Raw genomic sequence first — 22626 nt, forward strand, 5'->3', positions numbered from 1 at the left:
ACGCTGAGATTCTTGATATACACAGACTCAAGGCTGGGGTTAATTCACTCCAAATGTGGTTTAATTGGGACACAAATAGACAAATATTAGTAAGAAAAAAAAACACACCTACAAATAAAACCAGGTTTCACAACTCTTTATGTAACTTAAGGGCAGAGATGGGTGATTTGACTACAGCCCCACATAACCAATATGCTGAAAGGTATGGTTTGCCTAGACTAGATTCTCAGACTAGTCAGCAATTTAGACTCTTACTTAAAAAAAAAATTTCTGCCAAAAAACAAATTCACTGTGCACAACTTGATAATAAACCCTAATGTTGACTATGTGTCTCTTGAAGAAAATGCACTCTATTGTTGTCTGAGAACCTGCACTGTAACAATAAAAGCCCTAGCATTCCCAGTGGAATTCGAAAAATTGTACTGCACTTCGGTAATTAAATCCCTGGCCATATATTTTGTCAGTAGGAGGTACCATCCAATTAGAGGTATATGACCATAGAAATTTGAACAGACTACTGCACCATCGCTTTTGTTTTTTCACTTCTTCATCGCCTCTCACGCCTCCCACAGTCTGGAAAACAGACTAGAAGATTACATTGATCAACTCACAGTTGAGAGGCTCCTCACCTCCATAAGAGAAAATAACTTGCATTAGGATGAGTGTGAGACTAAGACAAAAATACAAAAACAAAAACAAAAAAGATCTAGATCTGGGCTGTTTTCCTAGAAAAAAAGAAGTTTAAATTTTTCATTTGGCATTGTGAAGTAACCCCTCTATATTTATACTGCAGAGTATAAAATACTCCATTTTATCTATATGCCAGAGGCTCTTTTTATTCATGAAGCCAACACTCACAGAGTGTAAAGAACACTTCTCTTCACAGAACAATGCGAAGATCTGGAGAGGTGTAGACTCTCCTCTCCTACTCTCTTTAATCTTTTACCTTCTGTATACGATCTGTTGCAACCGTAAGTGTTGCTGAAAGTGTGCTTTATGTTTCTGAGCAATTCTGTGTCCGTGTTGTATGTTATCAGAAACAGGGATATAAATATGTCTGTGTATATATATTCATGTTAAGCAAATAAAGAGTATTATCCCTCTCTGTGTTTCTGTTTCTCCGTCTCTCTCTCTCTTTCTTCTGTCTTTCTCTTTAGTCAGGAAACATCAAACCATGGTGCAGATAGTGTTGAGATTGGGGTCAAAGCGGACAACTTTCCCCTCAGCAGCTTTCGTATTTGTGTTGTACATGGGATTCTCAAAAGTAGCTTGTCCATTGTTGTTCTCGTGGACAGAACATCCTGTGTACTGCGCTTTATCCGTTTTCCTGAGGAAAAAAACAAAAGAGGAGGTTGCATATTAGTTGAGAGACAGTATCCCAATTATCTCCCCTCCTTCCAATTCAATAAACATGTTTCCATTATCTTAGTGTGGACAGCTACAGTAGGTAAATGAGGCTGAATGGGAATTATTGTTGAAAAGAGCAGTTAGAGGAGCCCTATGCTGGTAACTAACATAATGAGTGCAAAATTTGCATGTGACAGGCTCTATGTGTATGTGTATGTATATGTATATGCTCTGTTCTGTGAGATAATCTGTTTAAAATCCATCCATCTATTCACAACATCTGTCCACACACTCACTCTGTACAGTACCTTTGCATGTGGACAAGCAGAACATATCAAAGTAGTTTTCATTTAATGCCTGACATGTGCTGCTGTGTAATGTGGTTTGGATGGTAATGTGTTGACTAATATTGCATCATGCTTTGAAGCCTCTCACAAGTAAGCTACTGTATCCAGTGAGGAACCTCACTGCGATAAAAGCCGGCTGTGGAAGTGGGCCACAGTGTACTATCTACCTCATCTTGATGTGCATCTCTTTTGGCTGCAACTCTACAAACATCTACATGAATCCATGTTTCTCAAACTTTTTCAGCATCAGATCTGCAGTAAATAAATTCAAAACTCAACCTGGGACGCAGACTCATAAAAAACGTTCTACTTTCTTTTTTCATGTGGGATCCAAACAGTAGCAACTAAATTTGGGTTTCAAGCCAGTACAGAAGACACCAGGATACACTACATACCGCTGTTTGTAGAGATAAAAACCGAGGCCTGCGAAGATGAGGGCAAAGAAAGGCACGAGGATAGCAACAGCAACGGAACTGCTGTTGGTGGAGCCGTTGGTTTCAGGGTCAGTGAGTGTAATATTCTCTCTCACACTCAAACCTGGAAAAAAGCCCATTATAGTTAGTAAAAGAATATTGAAAATAGTCGATATACTGTATATGTGCATAAAGAAAATATTCAGCTGAACAAAATGGCATGAACACAAACACTGGAGAAACCAAATGGAATAATAAAAAGATACTTATCTGATGGTGACAATAATCATGTTGGTGATGATGATGATGATGATGATGATGACGGTGGTGGTGATGATGACGATGATGAAAATGAAGAGGAAGATTATCACAGTGACGACAAGTCGGAGACGCAGCAGCCCGTTGATAAAGACGACGAACGTAATGATCATACTGATAATGATCAGCGCGACTGTGATAATCTTGTTGAAGACAATCATGAGATGATGACGGTAATGTTGAGCACAAAGAAATGAAGGACGGCGGCGTGTAAGGGGATAATCGACTCTGCTGTGTGAATGGGACAATAGGTGGCTGACAGCAGGTATGAGGGGCAACACAATATAAATATCTATCCTGTCAAATACAGAGCAAACATTATGGAACTTTGTTGTTTTAACAGTTTGTAATACTCCTTTTGGATCCCAGTTTGTATTTTAAGAAACAATGCTTGAAACGAAACCCACCATAGCATTCTGTGTATTCTTATAAATGCCCCCATCTGATTTATCAACACTGAAGGAGAAAATATTATATGCACTACACATGAAAGATATTTTCATACCTGTCTCAACAAAATCTGGTCATGTTTTGACGTGTGAAATTTTTTGTAACTTAATCTAGATTTGCCAAAATTAAAAATATCCTAAAACATGTAAATGTAAAAAATGTTTTGATAAATTCTTTGCATTTGATATGGTTATTCCTCAAATGTTCAGTTACCTTGTTAAATAAATCTTACCAGTTACCTTCACTGAAAAATTCTTCTTTGAATTTGAGATTATTCACTTCAAAAGTTAAACTGCTGGACAGAAGATGTCTCCTACTGTCCTACCATTCTCACAGTATGTGTGCTGAAGGTTTTCCTCATCACAATATGTGAGTTTGAACACTGAATCAGGACAGTCTTTCAAGCAAGTTGTGTTATCACAAAATCATGCTCATATATGAACATGTTACACTCAGATTTCAGGGAATTTTTTTTCTAGTGTTAAACACCAGAAGGATGTTTAAACATCTTTACTTCAATTGTGAAAATATTAAAATGGAAGATGAGAATAAGTAGCCAGTGGCAATGGTGCTCATTGCATCTGAGAAGGCACTTACCAAGTCTCTGTAGTCCAAACTGTCCATAGTCTTTACCCTGTATAAATCCTTGGAATACGTAACTGCCACCCTCCGGTTCAGCTGAAACCTGGTGGAAAAATAAAACAAACATAACAAAGAAGTCAAGAAACAGTGTGTTGTGTTTCAGCTGCATGAATAGAATGTGATTTTTCTTGGCACCTAAGAGAGTGCTGCATCTGTTCCACACCACATCAAAAACTAAATATACACTGTATTTAGTATGACAGTCAACACGTTCTGTTGTTGCTACATTCAAAAATAACGCCTTTGGTTTTCAGAAACCACGCTCTAGAAGTTGTGCTGTATGCTATCAATAGCTCAGCGGTGCGCAGGCACCTGTCACATGTTGTTATTAAGCGGACCTTGAAGTTTTTTTTCTTTTTCTTTTTCTTTCTTTTTTAGAAGAGGAACTTCAATTCCACCAACAAAATATGTTCTGCAGTTGTTCCAGGTCCCTTCGATGTCATGTGTGTGTCTGAGCTTATTCAGCAAATTGGCATTGTGGAAACGCTGAAATGTTTCATACAGAAGCACCTGGTGCATCTGATCTACAGCCAGTGTAAATATTTGCAAATAAAAACAGACAATAAGCCAGGAAATGACTATTCCTTCTGTTGTCATATCTTCTTCTCATGTACTGGGATTTTTTCCTTTGTTGGCAGAGTTTAGATCAGAAAAAAAAAACTAATAATGAGGAAACACCGGCTTGGTTCAGTCCGAGGAAGGCTTATTTTTGGCTCCCAAATAGTCACAGCCTCACTGCCTGTAATATTCTATTTGTTTGTCAGACTGAACAATAAATAAATAAATAGATAATTATATAAAATAAAAGACAGTCACAGCTCTTGGTTATTTGTAAAAGATCACAGGCCAGCTGCCTCCAGTTCCTATGTATACTCACAAATCCGTCCATTGCCCAGGTCTCATCAGTAATCCTGCTCAAGGAGCTGTGGGCCATCGCTCTCATCTGGTACAGCAGGAGCATTAAGCGTGCCTCTTGGCGCTTGTACACTCCTACAAGGTGGAGGACAAGAAGCGAGAAGAGAAAAGATGTGAATAAAGAGATGACGCAATACAAGTGTGGGGGGAATGATGAAAGAAGAGAAACAGAAGTAAGAAGAGAAAATAAAGACATGCTGAAGAGAAGAGACAGAAAGACAAGAGAAGACGAGAAAACAGCCGAGGGAGGAGGGGAGGAGACGAGTGACTCTTGAGTGGGCAGTTAGTCAGTCAGCGCAGACTAATACATCCGTCTTTAGAGCCAATAGTTAATTTCCACTCTCATGCATGAGATCATTTGGTGATTGACTGATTGACATGAGGCACCCTCAAAATAAATGGAAGTGACACGCAGAGGTAGCGAGAGGAGGAGAGGAAGCAGAAGACATATGATTATAGATGACTCACCAGAGAGCAGAAACTCCATGCTACTGTCGCTTAAAGTTACATTGACTTTTCCCGTGGTGACATTAAAGCTGGTGACTGTCAGAGTCATTGGCTGTTTCTGCCCTTTGTAATCGTAGGAACCCTTCCAGACAAAGTCAGGGGCGAAGACATCATCGGGAACTTCAGGAGAGGAAAATAAAAGAAGAAAAAAAAAGAAATAATGCCGTTAAAATAACACCAGAAAAGAACTGGGGAAAAAATAGCATCGGTATGGAAAATATGGAAGTTCTCATTCTTATTAAACGGCAGCATCTCGTGTCATTTTTAAGCAACATCAAATCAATATTATGTTTTTAATGCAAGCTGAATACTCGCACCCACACTGCAAAATGGTAATTAGATATGAAGCAGAATCAACACATCAAACAGCTGATAACTATCATTTCATTCAATTTCATTTCACTCAATCTCAATTATAGATAATTAAATACACTCTGAACGAGAGGACTCTGGACCCACTCTGTGAACTCTGCAGAATTTTTTTTTAATAGTTATACAGTGATAAAACTTTTTATGGCTCTGTTGTCCCAGCACACTCATTATCTGCTGCTAATGATTTACTAGGAAAGTTTATGTCAATTATCAGTGCAAAAAGGTGAATGTTTCTAGTTAGTAACAACAAATAAACCTAATAATTGTCAGAATAATTACTTAGTATTTACTAGATAATTTTCAGTAATTGTTGGCAAATATTAAGCTTCAAGAGGTGAAAAGGGAAATTAGATGCCATGTAAGATTACTTAGCAACTGAATGACCCTGCTAATACTGTAGCTTATTACTTGATTTAATGCTGATAAAGCAAAAGCAAAATGTCATTTTTTTTAAGGGATAAATACAACTGACATGTCGTTTTACAGTTTCACCAGGTAAGAGAACATGTTATAGTCATAACACAAACAATACACAATGGATTCTTTGGCACAAACAGCCACTGTAAAAGACAGTACACTGAACCTACTGGACAAGTACCGAGCTGCAGCTCCAACTGCATGCAATGACGTACAGAATTTGTACTATCCAGAAAATGTTCCTACAGCTGATGCTGGTCGTAAAGGAACAGACAGATGCAGGACTGCAGACGTCTGTGGCTATCAGTCGAACAGTTCGAGCAAACCCAAAACTCACCATTTATTTTTGGGCTCGGTGTGCCTGGTACGGCTTTGACAGTTTTCTCATGTGATTTGGAGCCGGCTGCAGAGGAAAATAAATATATATGTCACAAAGATGTAAAGACACCCAGAAAGGCTTAACAGCTGGAGGATGTTGGCAAAGTAAACACTGCTCAACTGTAACATGCTGCCTGAGTTAAACTTTTCCTCACTTTGTTAAGATCTCTGGTGGCTCAGTTCTAACATAAACATTTACAAATCAACACACTGCTTGAAACATCGAGTTAAAAAAAAAATTCTTGACAGGCACATAGCAATTAGGCGACGGCAGAGTGACACAGTGAGCTTACAGAAAACATCACAGAAACCACAATGTCTCATGACATTTGAATAGAAGTTTAAGTGCTTACACAAGTATACGCTCCTCTAAACCTCCTTACAGTCCACCCCTATGCACATGAACAACCTTTCTCTGTAGCATGTTAAGTTTAACTCATTCCCTCTCCTCCCCACCATCCTCTGCCCTTGCAGACCTCCGGCAACCACATACCTCTGCAGACAGGCACCTTGCCAGTCCAGCTGCCATCAGAGCGGCAGACACGGTGCTCTGAACCCCCAGAGAGGAAGTAACCTGGCTGACAGCTGTACACCAGGGTGTAACCGTAGGACGGCAGGTCTAGACCCACAACGTCAGCGTTGGCTGGACTCCGCGGCTGCTTGCAGGAGTGAGCTGGAGAGCAAAAACAGAGGGCAGACACCTTAGTGCACACACTCGCATCTACACCCACGCACATATACATGGAGCCAGATACACACACAGTCCAATGTACACACACACACACACACACACACACACAGACACACACACAGACATACACATAGACAGGAAGATAATTAGGCTCTCAATGGAAGAGAGAGGGAGAGATGAGAGAGGGGGTCTGGGAAAAAGAGAGGATAAAAAAGAAACATAAATGTTTTACAATTTAATTGAGTCCAGGGAGCTATTAGGGAGCATATTGATACTCTAATTTGTCTAGTTTCTTTTCTGATATGAATATGGACACTGGTGGCTTAGGAGATGCGCTGCTTAATTTTGGGCTGAAGTAGTTTTCAAAATGAAGAGGCCTTAAATTAAGTCCACACAATAGACCACAGCATTTGATTTGAAGGTGCCACTGAGACAGACAAGTCTGCTTAAACCCATTATAATTCAGCCAGCAGCTGGATTAAACATGTGGGGTTGTTTTTGTATTTCTTGAACTAATCAAATTTTCAGGCGGGACCAAACTAGTCCAAGCTCACCGGTGTCCTTGCAAAACAGTGTTGGAGGGATTGTTATTATAATCTTGCAAGCATGTTTTCCATCATGAGCATGTGCATATAGGTTGCAAGGTCACAGACACTCATGGACACTGGAAGGAAACAGAAGGCTGACTGAAATAATTGGCCAGTAGGAGGTTTATGAGTGCAGCCCATGTCCTGGAAGTGAAGAGAGCGTGGACTCACTGGAAACCAGCAAGCACCCACTAAAATATATATCTTGTGAGTTCTAAAGTTGTTTTTATGACCTTGATTCAATTTGATTTTGACTTTCTTAGCTTATTAAATTATTCTCTCAGAAAACAGGAAGCTAGTGACATGCTGATTTACCAAAGTGTTGAAAAGCTTAGTTTACAGGCTTTAGATGAATCAGGAGACAAAAGCTGTTATGTTGTGTTGCCAAAACTGGCCTCTTATAGACCACATTAAATATTTTCATTTTCTCATGAGTGGGTTGACTATACTTAGTTTAATTTTTCACATCAACAAACTCTCTACAAAACAAAAATTTATGCAAATCACCACAACACTGAGGGGCTCAACATTCAGGCTCCGAGGCGTCAACAATAATGTGAAAATAGCGAAATAATTTTGCAGCTTGTGAGCGAAAGAATACGATGCCAGCTGTCAAATGGGAGACAGCTGCAAGTGAATCACAGCATCAAATCGGTCCTTCATGGCGTCTTAATGATATTAGTGGCAATAGGGTGTGGATGGGATGCCAGGATAAAACCCAGTTGTTGGGCTTTATGAGAGACGAGGAGACCGCAGGAAATTCCCCATGTTGGATATTACTTTCGCTGGTGTTTGAGCTGGTGACATTATATGTGCGTATGCACATCTGAAGACATAAATTTGTCAGTACTCTAGAAATTAATAGAGGTGCATCAAGGTGAAAGTGCTGAAATCTTGCAGGATACTCATCTTGTCCATTTTATACATCTTATACTCAGTTACACAGGGGCTATAATAATTTTGTATACAATAAGAAAGACTGAAGAAGACGGCTCAAGGACCGCTGTATAAATCAACCACCCTGAGCTTTTTTTCTTCATAAATCTGGCATCTATTTACACGGCAAGAAAGACGAAAAAAATGCCTCATATTTTAAGTTGTAGATATAAAGCCTGGAGCCTTAAATAAATAAATAGATAAATAATTAAATAAATTCCTTTCTCGCTGCCTGAGCACAAGCCTATGTAACCCATTTAAAATGACAAACTGTCAGCACATGTCCAGGGTCGTCGTTCCCGAGTTTGTAGACGATGAATACGGAAGAAACTTACAAGGCCAATGAATTGTTGTATCAAAGACATGTCACATCCCTCATCAAGTTCTGTCAGTTCCATGTTTATTTACACTTCAGACAGCACAGCAGACTTTACCCCTGAGATTATGTAAGGCCTCAAAAGACACTTTTCCTTTTTCTGCCACACAACAACATGGAATGTTCTTAGTTCAAAGTTGGTATCGCTGATAGAGACAGAGTACATTAGTTGGAAAGACAAAGACATAGAGGCAGATACATGAAGACAGCCCTGCTGATGGATTTACCTTAGAGCCAAGGTTGTTGGCCAGCTACAGACGGCAACAGCAGGCAATGGTTATGAGGACAAAGCTGGCTTTTGAAATCTTACAGTGTTTTTGTTATTTCTTTTTTTCAGGTAATCTTGTTAGCATGCTTCTCTGTACAAAACTATACACTAGAGGTAGCTGGTCAGAGCTCAGCATGCAGGTTTTGACATCAAAACAAGGTTTAATTTTGCAGTTTTAGCGGTGTCTGCCAACTAAGCTTCCAGACTACTGACGCCTGGTGCTTAAGGTACACTTCCTGAACGTATCATGATGTTCACAAGAAACCTAAAACCCCATAATTTGCTTTTGATGCTTTGGAGCTCTACCCTATTCTTCGTTGAGTTTCAAAACATCACAGTGAGCTGGCAAGAACTTGGGGGATTTGTGAATTTGGTGTGCATCTTTTAGGCAAAAAATATTAATCTGATAGAACGGTAACATGATTAAGATCCAGTGATATTAAACCCTGACTTGTGTCCATTGCATCTATTACATTAATTGTGTTGATAATCCCTCCAAGTTTTTGCTTTCGCCAGCAGCACAAGATTGGTTGGCTTCACTTTTAAATCCATTTAAGTGGCTTCACAGTAACAGAAGACCATTTAATCATAGAGAAAGGTATTTTAGAGGATTTATGACTCTGTTTTGACCGAGGGTCAACACAAAGTGTCTGACCCATACAAAAGTGCCCATACTCAAATACATATACTAAACCACAGTTCTCTACCAATGTGTTATGGGCCAGACAGCCCACTCTGTCTATATGTACAATTTCATGGCTGTACGTATGAAAAATGCACAAACTAAATAAATAAATAAATAAATAAATAAACAAACTATGCTACACGCCAAGGGACTAAAAATAAATTCATAGTTTTGTTTAATGGAGAAGTCCACAGCAACCCTTTTGGTTTACGTCAGTGATATTTTAACTATGCTCTTTAAGATACAGAAAAATAAATAAATGAATAAATAAAAATAGTAATGCAGTTACTTAACATTTAACCTCTACTGGATGTTTCTACCACTGTGTAACATCAAGATCTTTTTTTTGTTGTTTTCTTTTTCTTTATAAATTTGAACACTCACACCATTCAAGTGCTAGAATATGGTCAGAGAAACATTTCTCCATTTTTATTCCAGTTGTAACGATGACAGGACGAGGGCAGGGGAAAATCAATATATTTTTCAAGCCACCAGAGACGATGGACCAGAGCCACAAAGCAGTTCCTGAAATGCTGCAGCCTGGCAAAGAAACTGCACCTGCTGATCAGAGCGAGTCAGGAAAGTTAAAAGCCTCAGAACATCATGCCTCTGAATGAGATCCGGACTGGCTGTCAGACTGCCATTTCAGTGGGTGGGTTTAGAACATCATGGTTATGCAGAAAGGGCATGTAATATATGATATTTTATGTTTACTGCTGTGAAAGTAAATGTGGCTGCTGGGGTGTTTTTTTGCAGTGTATCCAAATCCAAAAAGGTTGAAGAGAGAAGCTTCTCAAAGGCCTTTCACTGGAGATCAATGCACCACTTATAATATATGAATATTCACACCAAATGAAATCACAACAAAGTATTCAGTGGCATGACAAATTTCTGCCATAATCATGTGTTGTCATTTGTTTTAGTACACATCTTCATTATATGAAAATCACTGCGTTTTTCTCACAAAATTGCTGGATGTTTACATCCATGTTGAGTTTTGTTATTGTTTTGTTTTGTTATCTTCCTAATTTTTGCCAGTGCGCCAACAATTAACCCTCATTCTGCAATTTCCAATTACCATATATTTAAACACATAGGAGGTTAAACGTTAACCATTTTCATTTAATTTGAATATAGAATGGATTAACAGCAATTGACTGATTTGTAGCCTTAGCTTGTGCTCCCCATCGCTCAGCAGTAGCAAACTAAGATGCTGTTGATAAAGTGCCTTATATTAAACCTTTAAAACAGCACTGGCTGGATCTTCGCATGCATCTCCATAATAATGCAAGCTACATTATTATGCATTAGATTTCCTATGAAACTGGTGTTCAACTACTTGAAAGTGACTTTAAGAAAATTACATTTTTAAGAAGTTCTGTTTCATTCTTCCTGACCAGCAGAGGCAGTGTGTAATATCTGCATCGTGAGCATGCGCCAACAATACAATAAACTGGATGACACAAGCCTGGCATCCAGCAGTCATCTCCTTTTCATATCCTCACCTAAATGCACAGGTTGTGTATGTTGTTAGCATTAGCTAATGTTGAGTATACAAATCCTGCTTGTTCCCTCGCAGGCCAGAAGATGGCCTTGACAGATGTCCACTGTGTCTTGGCATTGAATACCTAAAGCAGTTACTGACAGATAATGCTTGCGCTAAATGGAGCTGCATGCCATTAGCAGAGAGGACGCGGATATTGGGCAGGTATGACAGTAGCAGTTCTGAGGCTGAATTACTTCCCTCAGGAATGCCTGCATTAAGTTGTCCCTTCAGGTTCTAAATGCCACATGTACACACAGGGTGACGCCTACAACATTAAGAAGAAATGGAAGTGTGATGAGCCTTTGGCTTTTAAAGTGGACACACTGTCTTCTGAATTTGGTCCTTCCTCTTAATTTACAGCGTGGCGGTCCTAAACTCTCCCACAAACTCTCTTTAACTCCTTGTTCTAGCTGTATCACAGACTCTGCAGACTGCTGGAGTTGATGCCTCAGCACAGACCCTGAGTGATGCTTTGCTCCAGGTGTTTGCTTTCATTAGCAGTGAGCCTGGAAGACTGATGCCCACTTTGACCTTGGCCCAGCACCAAGTGTGGTTTACCCAGTCCCCCTTGTCAGAGGGGTGCAGGAAGATACTTTGCATGCTGCCCGTCATTCCAGGCCAGATGTTTAGAGTCCTTGTGCACAATTGAACAAAGTCAGACAACAGTTTGCTCTCTGTTTCTGATGAATTATCATGTATTCATGTATTAAGTGTATCGTGTATTTTCCTTTTTTCCTTAGAAGCTCAAAGACAAAGTGCGTCTCTCACAGGACTGTCACCTCAATCTCTGAAAGATTTTGGAAGTAGTGCATGCAGCCCTTAAGAGGAGACTGTATACAATCCACTTTGTATCAGCCATTTACCTGCATGCAAATATTCTTCTTCACCCAACACAGCTGTCAAACCTTTTCCAGAGGGAGGATGTCAATTTTCTAGTAATAAAGAAATTTGTAATTGCCAGTTTGAGGAGTTCCCACCCATAATTCTGTTGACTTGCTCTGATTGTTCTTTTATTTTAAGAGACTTGACACAGTGCTGGCAATAAATGCCATTAAGGAGCCATGGAATGAGCAGCCTCCTGAATTACTCCTTAACGAACATAATGATGGGGTCAACAGTTTGAAGATACAGGTTGAGCAGGAGCTGAGGAGCTGTCAGGTGATGTAAGTCTAGGCAGGAGTGCTTTCTGAATTCTTTCTTATTTTCAGCTGCTCAAACGAGCGCTTTAGAAAATTTAAATTAGAAAACAAATTCCATGAATGACAATAAAACCATGAAAGTTTTGTGAATATTTTGATGTTGTGTTAAAAACTGCAATAAATGATAGAATTTGTTTAACAAAGAGTGCAAATTATACTATTTGCAGATTTGCTCTCAATGTTGTAGCTCGTATGTGCATCATTTTATAAAATATTTGAATAAACGTGTCCTTTACAATCAGTATCAACACCCTTCTAAAAGTAAAAAAAAAATGATTATGATAACTGTCAGTAAGGAAGGATTTAAAGTAGTGATGATATATCAGACTGCATTCGTTTCACGAGGTGTGCCTAATAAAATGGTAACTGAGTGTATGCACACGCACACAAAGCCGTGCAGCAGAAGAGATCAGGCAGAGAATGAAGGTTAGGTATTACAATGGCTTTGCTTCTTCAGCACAAACGTCTCCGGGAAATTCAAGTGGGTGTTGCACCTTGGGGTTGTTATGAAATCAAGATTACAAAATATCATTTGAATCCTCTTCCCATCACACAGCTCAAGTCTTTACACTGCATCGTAAAATGCAGACTATAGTAAGACTGGAAATGGGAATATTTCCATGGAAAAACGCTGGAGCTGAAAGGGATTCCACTGAGATACAGGATTACATCACACTTGGCTTAGCAAAGCAATTGGGCTGAAATGCACAGCCCTAGTTTGGTGCTGGTCGACAGTTCAGGTAGTTCAAACAGAATGACAGTGATCACGGTCAGCACCTCCCTCTCAGAGTGACTGGGATAGCAGGCTGATTGAGGCATGAGCCGCAATCTACTGGGAGGTCAAAGGCTATGGCAGGATGGAGTGAATGAGAGACGTTGCACTGGAAGGAGGCATTGACAGAGAGAGAAAGGGGGGGAATTGGGGTAGGATCGGGAGGTCGGCTGAGCAAAAGAAAAGAGAGTGTCTAAGTTGCCAGCAATGCAGATAAACAGGGACAAGATGCCAGAAGGGGCAATGAGAAACAAAAGACAGCGAGAGAGATTTACAGATAGAGTGAGAGAGCATGAGGAATGAGCACTCACGGATGCAGGTAGGCTGGACGCCGGTCCAGGTGAGATCTGGCAAACACAGCCGGGTGGTGGAGCCCTGCAGTAGGTGTCCCTGTTGGCATTGGAAGTCTACTCTGCTTCCCACCTGGCCACGGACAGACAGCACACAAAGTGGAGAGAGTCAATACACTGATGCAAATGCCAATAGGCTCCCAGCATCAAATCTAAAGAGCTTGGAAAAAATACAGCACACTAAAGTTTTTTTTTCCTTTTTAATGATTATCTGTAGTGTGTGAAGGCAGATGGGGACTATTCCTAGAGGCGATGGCCCCTGTTTGTGTTCTCAACTGAAAGCGAGGGAGCTGACTTTCTGGTAAAAATATAGAACCAAACTGTTTTCTGTTATCTTAATAAATGACTTTTGTTTTCAGCCACCATCCCAGTCGACTATTTAAAGACAGCATCGACATAGGATTTTCTCATTCGGTGGTGTGAAGATATTGGTAAAGTTGTTCAGTAATGCAGAAAAATGCAAGACTACAGCCATTATAAGCAGTGATCCAAATAATAAGCTGCTTCTGCTTTCATTTGGGACAAATTTCATTTCAGATATTCTGCTGAATGTTGTGGAGAAATTGTTTGCACTTAACTTGTAAGTGACACTCTAAAAGCAACAGGGAGGAAATAAAATGAAATACACTGACTGAAAGCATCTCAGGGGAGCTACTGAGCACACACCAGTGGTCATAATATCTTTTTTTTTTTTTTGCTATGATATATTTCAGCTTTGCTCATTTTACACACACAGGCTCAAACTGCATACAGTGCACATTATTATAGATCTTGATATGCACCATGTCCGTACGCAGACGTTCACAGTGGTGGTGGAGGAATCCTGTTTGTGTCTGTGTAACTGTGGTCTGTGCAACCACCTGGGATGGATATGTACACGCCTCAGTGCTTCATCCTTGCACCCATATAACATCATCCAAAGGAATAAATGATGATTCTACCAGTAACATCCATTGGAAACTCCCCAACTGAAAGAGGACTAAGTCGAGGTAGCACAGTAGAGCTGCGAGCTTTGAATGCTATTTCGATTTGCTGCTTCTCAGCTACAACAGCAAGGCTGCTTCAGATATTGATGACTTGGAGATTTGTTGTGGAGCTAAATTATATCACAGTATATATAGTACAGTATAGACCATATGTCACATGTTGTATTAGTTAAGTACCTAACATATATTTTTATGTTACATACCTGTTAGATACACTGTGGTATGTGTTTATCCGTCTGCTCGTGTTTGAAATAAGTCTTTTGTGACAAATTCACCTCAAAGTTAAAGTAACATAACACCACGTGTATAACATGTATTTTACCTTAAAGCCTGTTGTGTAATTCATGAAGCCATGCTCAGGTGTCCCTGGATTTTCACATGTGGTTCTCGTGGGCTCTGCAACAAGAAATCACTGTCATGATGAGCAGATGGATCGCAGGCGAATAAAATGAGAATGTGACAGAGGGGCAATCACTGATAATGACTAAGCAATTTCTCTCTGGTGTACCATGTACCAGAGGACAATTACTAAAGTGGCAGGGTAACATGAGCAGAATTACCTTGCCTTCTCTCGCCTCTCTGACAATGAATTCCTTCGCTTTTAAAAGTCTTGGAAATATGGACGTATGAGACTTTTAAGGAATTGGTGAGACTAAATTCAAATTCAAGCACATGGACTCCATAAAACATTTCCTCAGCATTTAATATTCCCAGCACCACTAGGCTGCAAATATAAAGCAACACCCTTAAGGTAACATTATAAATAATGTATTTCATTCTTGTGATTTAGTTTTACATCAGAGCCAGATGGCAACACGCTGATTCCAGTTCACCTTCAACTGTGTTTTGATATTTATGTCAGCCGCTTCAACGGAGCCAACAGAGATTAGTCAAATCAAGCGCTCTATCTATTTCTTTCAATTTTGATGGTATCTGGCAGACATCTTGCGTATTTAATCAATTTAATTCACCAACTTTGTTATTTTGTTCTTTCTGCAAATTAAAATGTACATTTCTTGCACGAACAAAAGTCAAAAGGCTAATATTCAGTACCTATACATCGAGGCTGAGATCCGCTCCAAGTGCCATCCTCCTGGCACATCCTTGTTGTTGATCCTACCAGCACGTAGGGGGCACTGCAGCTAAACGTCACCTCTGACTTGAAGATGAAACTGCGCCCTTCTCTCCGTCCTTTGGCAGGAGTACCAGGGTCTCCACAGAATTTGGCTGCAGAGGAAGAAATGTGAAATGCTGCTGATGTGATAAGCTGAGGGCCAACGAATCCAACAAAAACATTACGCATTCTCCTGCAAGAATTCATGCAGCAATGTATCACACTGCACTTATGCGCCATCCCTCCCATTCACGTCTTTGCGGATGCCCTATTGATCTGCCCCATTTTCACAATTCAAACATTCATCTGTTTTTAAGTGCATAAAACATAAGGAACACTGCAACAGCTAGTCTGTTCAGTGCGGCATTCAGGAGACTTCAGCTTTCAATTCAGAAATAATAAGCTGCGTAGGCTGCTGCTGTGCCCATACAAGATCAGACCATGATGAAGAGTGCCTACAGTGGTTTCCGCTGCTGCTGTGAGCTTTGGTGTTTTTGATGGGCTTTTCATTCTGTCCGATTTATTTCAGTACCTGACTGTAAAAAGGATCGTCCTTCTGTAAGAGTTGGAGAGTCTTCATGGACTGAATTATTCAAATTGCACTGACATTATGCTTGTTGCACAAATTCCTTTGGCCATATTTTATTGCATGTGGGAAGCTGCGTTGACAGTCTTCTCTCTGGATGAATTGCCCCGTCTAATCATTTTTTTTGTTCCCAACAATCAACCTTACTGGTGAGTGGTGGTTACAGTAGATATGAGAATATTCATCTTGGCAGCAAAGAGGGAGTGAGGGAGGTCATGGCACTCAATTTTAGATCAAAATAATTAGCAAGTGAAATATTAATTTCTCTGACAGGGCCTTGAGGTTAACACAACTGGAGCCATCTGCTGCCGCTGTTGCTCTCCATGCCTCTCGTATGATATTGCCTATTTGATAGGACTCCAGCCACAGGCTCAACAGATGAAGACTGTTGGATTATCACTGCTGCTCCTCCAATTTATTGCTTATAGACATCTAATCAAGTTGCCTGGAATAATTTAGACTGAGTGGGTTTGATGGGGAGAGAAGTCCTCCACTTTACAGTCTGCCAGTGTATCTTTCTATCCATCTTTACTGTATATGTACATTCATTAATCCACTATAACCATCCTGTGCAGAGGAGAGGACGAGAGTCACAGCATTCAGTCACGCAGCCAGAGCACTGCGGGATCAAGCCAATAAAAAGGCAGGCTGCTTCTCCAGACCTGACATGTGCTGCTGTGTGGAGGTCTGGAGACAGAGATAAGTTCTTGCTTGCTCTCTTCCTAGAAGTCAGGAACCAACAGGGGCTTCCCACAGCCAATCCCTGACATAATAGATATCTAGTAGGAGAAGAGATTAGAATCCAGCCCATGCAGGAATGGCTGAATAAAGCCATTACTGCAAATACTGTTATCTGAGAAACGCATCCTTCAGAGACATATCTTCTCCTAGAAAATATGTTTGCCTATACTGTAGGTCCTCTCTGAAAATTATGCATTGTGAGTTTCAACCCCCCCAGTTGACCGTGTCTGATATGACAACAAATAAAGATGCAAATGTCTGGCTGAATCTAAAAACGATTCTTGTCACTTTTCAAATGGCATTGTAAGACTTTAGTATTCAGATGGCAATTTTTTTTTTTTTTTTTTTTTTTGAGGGTTGATAATACAGGCCAAACGGGTGACATGCACATCAGTCATAAACTTCAAGCCGTAGGGAAATAATGTACTGTTTTATGGATATATAAGAGAAATGGCCCCCGGCCAAACCAAGCTCAGCATATTTAATGTGCCTCTGTATGTGTGTGTGTGTGTGTGTGTGTGTGTGTGTGTGTGTGTGTAGAGCGAGAGACAGGGAAAGAGAGACAGACTAGTCAAACTTTTTCTCACTCTCTCTCCCATAGCCTCTCCCCTTCCTTGATGAATTATCAATGCTTTGAAGTAATCAGTATGCAGAGGCCTGATTCAAAGTTGGGATCACAGTCTCATCCCTGCAGACACATGAACTAGCATTCTCAGACACTGAAATTTGATGCTTGCTCTCCTTTTTCCCATGTGTTGCTATAGGGAACATGAATATGCATTTTAATCCTGTTTGGCTGGAAAAGCTTACAAAAGCACAGACTGTACGAAATGCACAGGTAGATTTGCTTTTGCAGATGCATGGCATCTCCTGCAGTACTGCTGAGCTGTATTTCGACTAAAAGTGCTGAGTATGGATAGCAACATTATTTCTAAAATGTACAGGAGTGCAACCCTACTACAAGTCTAATAAACACCAAGACTGCAGCTTTAAAATTAGTCTGCACCTAACCAAATTTAATAAACTTATCAGGTTTCATTTGCAACAAATATGTATGGCATAGCCTAAAAGAATCTGATTATTCCTTTTGCTGACCTTATAATTTTGGTAAACTTGAAATAACCTCAGTCTACAAAATAATGTAAAAAGATTATTGGCCTAACTGAATTTACAGCTGCTGCATTACAAATATATGCATTTATAAAATATTGCAGTATAAGTATCTACAGTACTGATCAGTCCTGTGATTACACTGGGAACATTGACACTAAGGATTTACCTCTTAACGACTTCAAGATTTATAGAGACCAGAACCTGAGACTGCTGTAGATAGTGCTGTGCTGACATTTTAATGCAAAGATAATTCTTTTAGCCTTTTCTGTACCAAATACCATCAGCACTTTCTTCCCCATTGTTTCCCTTTTTCAGATTCATTTACTTAATTTATCACAGTAGCAGGAGGTTAGCAATGACAACATGTTTAGCAGGGCCAGGTTCTTTACAGAAGTTGGTTATTGATCATACCTTTACAGTGTATTACTCTCAGTTTGTGTCTGCATTAGCATTGGAACCTGCATTCTAGGACGTAAGTAATGGGGCTATTAAATGTGATTATTGCATCAAAAACAATTCTCTGCTGAGACACATTAAACTCTAACGTTACATCATGGAACATAAAGGTTACTCGTTCACAAAGCTGCAGAAGGTTGATTTGAGGTTGCTGATGTGGAAAAATGACTGTAGCGTGTTGAGGGATGACACTACTCATCATAACTGCAGTAGACAGCAAGGAGATATGGTACGTTTACCAAGTGGAACCTTTTCTATTTTATGACCAGACAACATTTTTTTTTTTTTTTTTACCAATTATAACAACTCAGGAGGAGAATCCAGAGACAACCACACACCTCAGTAAAAACAGACAGCTGGTCACTTAGCAGTGCTAAAGCGCATACTAGTTGCATGGTCACACACACTAGTAGTCTATCAGCTGGATCTCAGATGCTAAATATCCTAATGGGACTGTGTTCGCCTGACTGAATATGGCCACAAGCACCAAATGCTGTCATTAGAATCAATTATAAAAGAGCTCACAAGTGAATGTAGTTCTTTTTAAATAGACTCAGGACTCTCAGACAGTTTTTGTTTGTCATCATCCAGCATGTGCAACTGAAATACAACGCACCACCTAATTTCAAACCAACTCATGAGCTCTTATCTAAAGTCAGCAATCAACGCAGTTTAGTTACTATACGCAAAATTAATCCACTTAGCAGATAAAATCCGTATTTGATGGCACAGGTTCCTGCACAAGAAGGCTGCAGTAATCAATTAGTGTGATACAAAATGGAGCACTTTAACACTGTCAAACAAAAGGGCAGCCTACCTTCACCAGCTTGAATGGCGATGTTTAAATGCATCACAGTCAGGAAAAAAAAACAACACATCTTTCAGCCATTGGGGTGTTGTGCATGAATATTTTTTAGTGGCATTTGTTTTTATTCCACTTAGTCCCGACCAGCATTCAGAGAGAAACAAACACGTGCGAGTACTTTACCCCTCTTGATATTTCATTTCTGTCTGCCTGATATAATGCAAGAATGATTCTGATGACAGTCAGACGCTCTTGAGCAGTCATGCATCCCAGGGGTTATTATTATGCTTGCAAAGATGATTCTGAGAAGGTCTTAATGTGTTCGAGAGCACCAGACACCCCACTTGTGGCTGCACTCCACTCATCATCTTCATCATCAACATCGTAGCAACACTGACTCTAGGACTAGAGGTCAATTCACTTTTCATCCAATCAAAATGTAAAATGGAGGTTTCATTGATGAAGTAATGAGATATATGTGTGTGTGTGTGTTCTTTCTGAACAGGTAGGATGCAGTGCCCTTCACAAAGTCACTTTGTGGCCAGTGAAAGCAGTTTTAGAATTAAAGTATGCTGACTCCTTACAAAAAATACCACGATGTTATAAGCAGGAGCAACACTAATGATCCCCGTTCTGTATCTCTTCAAGACTGTCTTACTCTATTTGTATCGTTATTCAGCTTTTCCACCTAAGCTCTGATGTTAAATTCCATGACTTATTCATGAATTTCATTAATTTCATTAACTGGAGATAACCTCTACAGGAGCAAGCAGCAAAGTAGTGTAAGAGGGGGTTGCCTTGGAGAAAACAATTTAAAACGTAATCTAACGTAATGAATGTATTAGAGAAGTTGTAAAATGACATGCAGGTGTACCTCTGTTTAAAGATCTTTTTTTGAGAAATTACCTGTTATTTCATGACTTCCCCAAAGAAAACTGTACAATGTTATGACTTTGCTTGACTGGATTATTATACCTCTCAGAATCATCTTCTTGTATGAATGTAATATGAATTTATGATCATTAGATAAGAGAGGATGCCAGATTTTAATTATTTTAATAACGAGTCCCACATTCCACATGCTTGATAATGTTTAAAAGTTAAAAGCTACATCAAGAGAAAAGACCCAATTTAGCTCACTGTGCAAATAACCATGTTTCAGACGGTGACAGAAATGTCACCAAGACCGTTTCAGTCTAAACACAAGGCGGCTTCCTCCAGACACCTCTATAATTATCATTATAATTATCATGAAAGTACAAAATGGTGACTCACGCAAGCACTGAGGCAGGTCTCCACTCCATGTCCCATTCCCTGTGCAGGTGAGCACAGCAGGGAAGGACAGCTCATAGCCAGACAGGCAGCTGTAGCTCACGCTGGTACCCCACTCCAGGACTGAGCCCTCCAGGAGGCCATTAGGTATGGGTGGGGGTGTTGGACACGTCACCACTGTGGGGATAGTTAGGACACAATTAAGACAATCTTATCAGGGACCAGCGGATGTACAGAATGGGTCCAGTTCAAGTTAAAACCTGGTTCAAAGGGATTATGAGGCTGAGACCAAGACAAATATGAGAGCAAATCAGGTCCAACTCAAGAGCAAGACGTTTTATTTCCAAATTTTAAAATGAGAGCTAATAATTGATTATATAGAAAGCAGATTGAGCAAAAGTCACAGCACATTTTAAAATCGGAAATATTTCGATTCAATACTGTGTGAACATGGACTGAGAGCACACAGGTCTTTCTCATGTTTAAGGTTTAAACCATAATTGTTGCATGTTGTACTTCTCTGCAGCAGTGGTGGTGGGGTCAACAGCGAACATGAAAAAGTTGGAGTTAAAGGGTGGACTTTAAATCACAGAGTTTTGGGGTACTCTCTCTCAGAGTCTCAACCCAAAAGCTGTTATGGAAATGTGGTCATTTGAGAACTCAGACATATCTGAGTCAAAATATGAAAGCAAGAAAGAAATGAACCCAAAGATTGCTACAACTGTACCAGAGCAGCTGTTGGATGTAGCTCAAGTATAACAGACAGTGTTTTAGCTTGGAGATAACTGCTATGATTTATGTGGATTTCCAGGAATATGCCTACATCCTGGATCTTTGCATTTCTAATCGAAATTTTAATAAATGGACAAGGTGGAATTGGTAAAGGGGAGAAGAGGTGGTAAAATGTATTAAACAGTATAATAAACCTGCTTTTTACCTAATGAATTGTCATTCCTACAGGTTATATCTTCTCATTTGCAACCAGAATGACAAAATATTTCAATTTCCCAGAGCACCTCAGTATCTTTTTAAGACACAGCAGGTTTGAAGTTAGTTTTTTTCATGCAGGATAAACATGAACATGTTTTGTAAAAATTTATAGTTACACCACATGCTTCAAATTATAGTGCTATTTTAGAGTATCAAGAGGCAACAGAGGTGGCACAAATTCACCATTTTACATAATGTGGAATATAACTGAGTGAAAACTAGGTCTTTAGCCTAGAGAAATGGTCTGTGTTTTGACTGTGACTGTGTGCAATTTTTCTGCCGCTTATGTTTATTGTATACTGAATAATTTCTGTGAGAAATGAAGGGACATCTTGTGTCTGTGTAAGCCATAAACTTTCTGCTCAACAAATGTAATAAATGAATGCATAATAAAGCTCGGAGTTTGTTCTGACACACTTTGAGAAGAACCCGTGGGGACGCAGATGGGATATGGGTTTTAGGGATGTGAATAAATTATAGCAGTTGTTTTATACCATTACTATCCTCCCTCAACACCCATCATTTCCCCAAGTCTCTCTTTCTTTTAGACATACCCATGTATGCCAAGGCACTTGAGCAAAGATCTGCAAAGTGAAAGTCAGGCCTTATCCGATCATCGCAACTGTCTGGCAAGATCAGATGTTTAGTTTACATATCCAGTTACTTAAACTGTCATGTAAACACCTAGCTCTCAAATTAAGCTTTAGTCTTTTGGCAGCACAACAACACAGTCATTCTCACTTACCAAATACACGACAAAAATGCCCTGTGAAGGCAAGCTCTATGGGCATCTTTGGGGCAGGACTATGAGCAGAGATAAACTCACCCACTGCTTTAGTAGGGATCGTTATCAGCACCCAGACCAAGCTAAGGCAGACTGGAACAGCTTTCAGCTTTTGAGTCCCAGACTGGAAATTAGCCGACCACTTGACACTTCCTCCTACCTGCCTCACTTTGCTTCAAACCTAACGCTGTACATGGTGACCTTTTCTCTCACTATGACCACAGTCCCTCACTACATCTAAACAGCTTGGTACACTGCATGCC

General features: G+C 39.9%; 1 protein-coding gene across 1 annotated transcript in view; it reads right to left on the reverse strand.

Moving 5' to 3' along the window:
- Nucleotides 1-1008: 1008 nt before the first annotated feature.
- Nucleotides 1009-22626, reverse strand: part of LOC121185682 (CUB and sushi domain-containing protein 3-like) — a 205487-nt gene continuing 183869 nt past the window's right edge. The window contains exons 61-71 of the mRNA XM_041044003.1: nt 20593-20766; nt 15556-15729; nt 14825-14898; nt 13478-13589; nt 6600-6779; nt 6066-6131; nt 4901-5059; nt 4395-4507; nt 3473-3560; nt 2090-2231; nt 1009-1327 (exon numbers count right to left, since the gene is read on the reverse strand). Of these exons, the coding sequence (XP_040899937.1) occupies nt 1168-1327; nt 2090-2231; nt 3473-3560; nt 4395-4507; nt 4901-5059; nt 6066-6131; nt 6600-6779; nt 13478-13589; nt 14825-14898; nt 15556-15729; nt 20593-20766 (1442 nt within the window). The 3' untranslated portion in view covers nt 1009-1167. The remainder of the gene's footprint in view (nt 1328-2089; nt 2232-3472; nt 3561-4394; nt 4508-4900; nt 5060-6065; nt 6132-6599; nt 6780-13477; nt 13590-14824; nt 14899-15555; nt 15730-20592; nt 20767-22626) is intronic.

Source organism: Toxotes jaculatrix, chromosome 8 (assembly GCF_017976425.1).
Source record: "Toxotes jaculatrix isolate fToxJac2 chromosome 8, fToxJac2.pri, whole genome shotgun sequence".
Classification (NCBI taxonomy): domain Eukaryota; kingdom Metazoa; phylum Chordata; class Actinopteri; family Toxotidae; genus Toxotes; species Toxotes jaculatrix.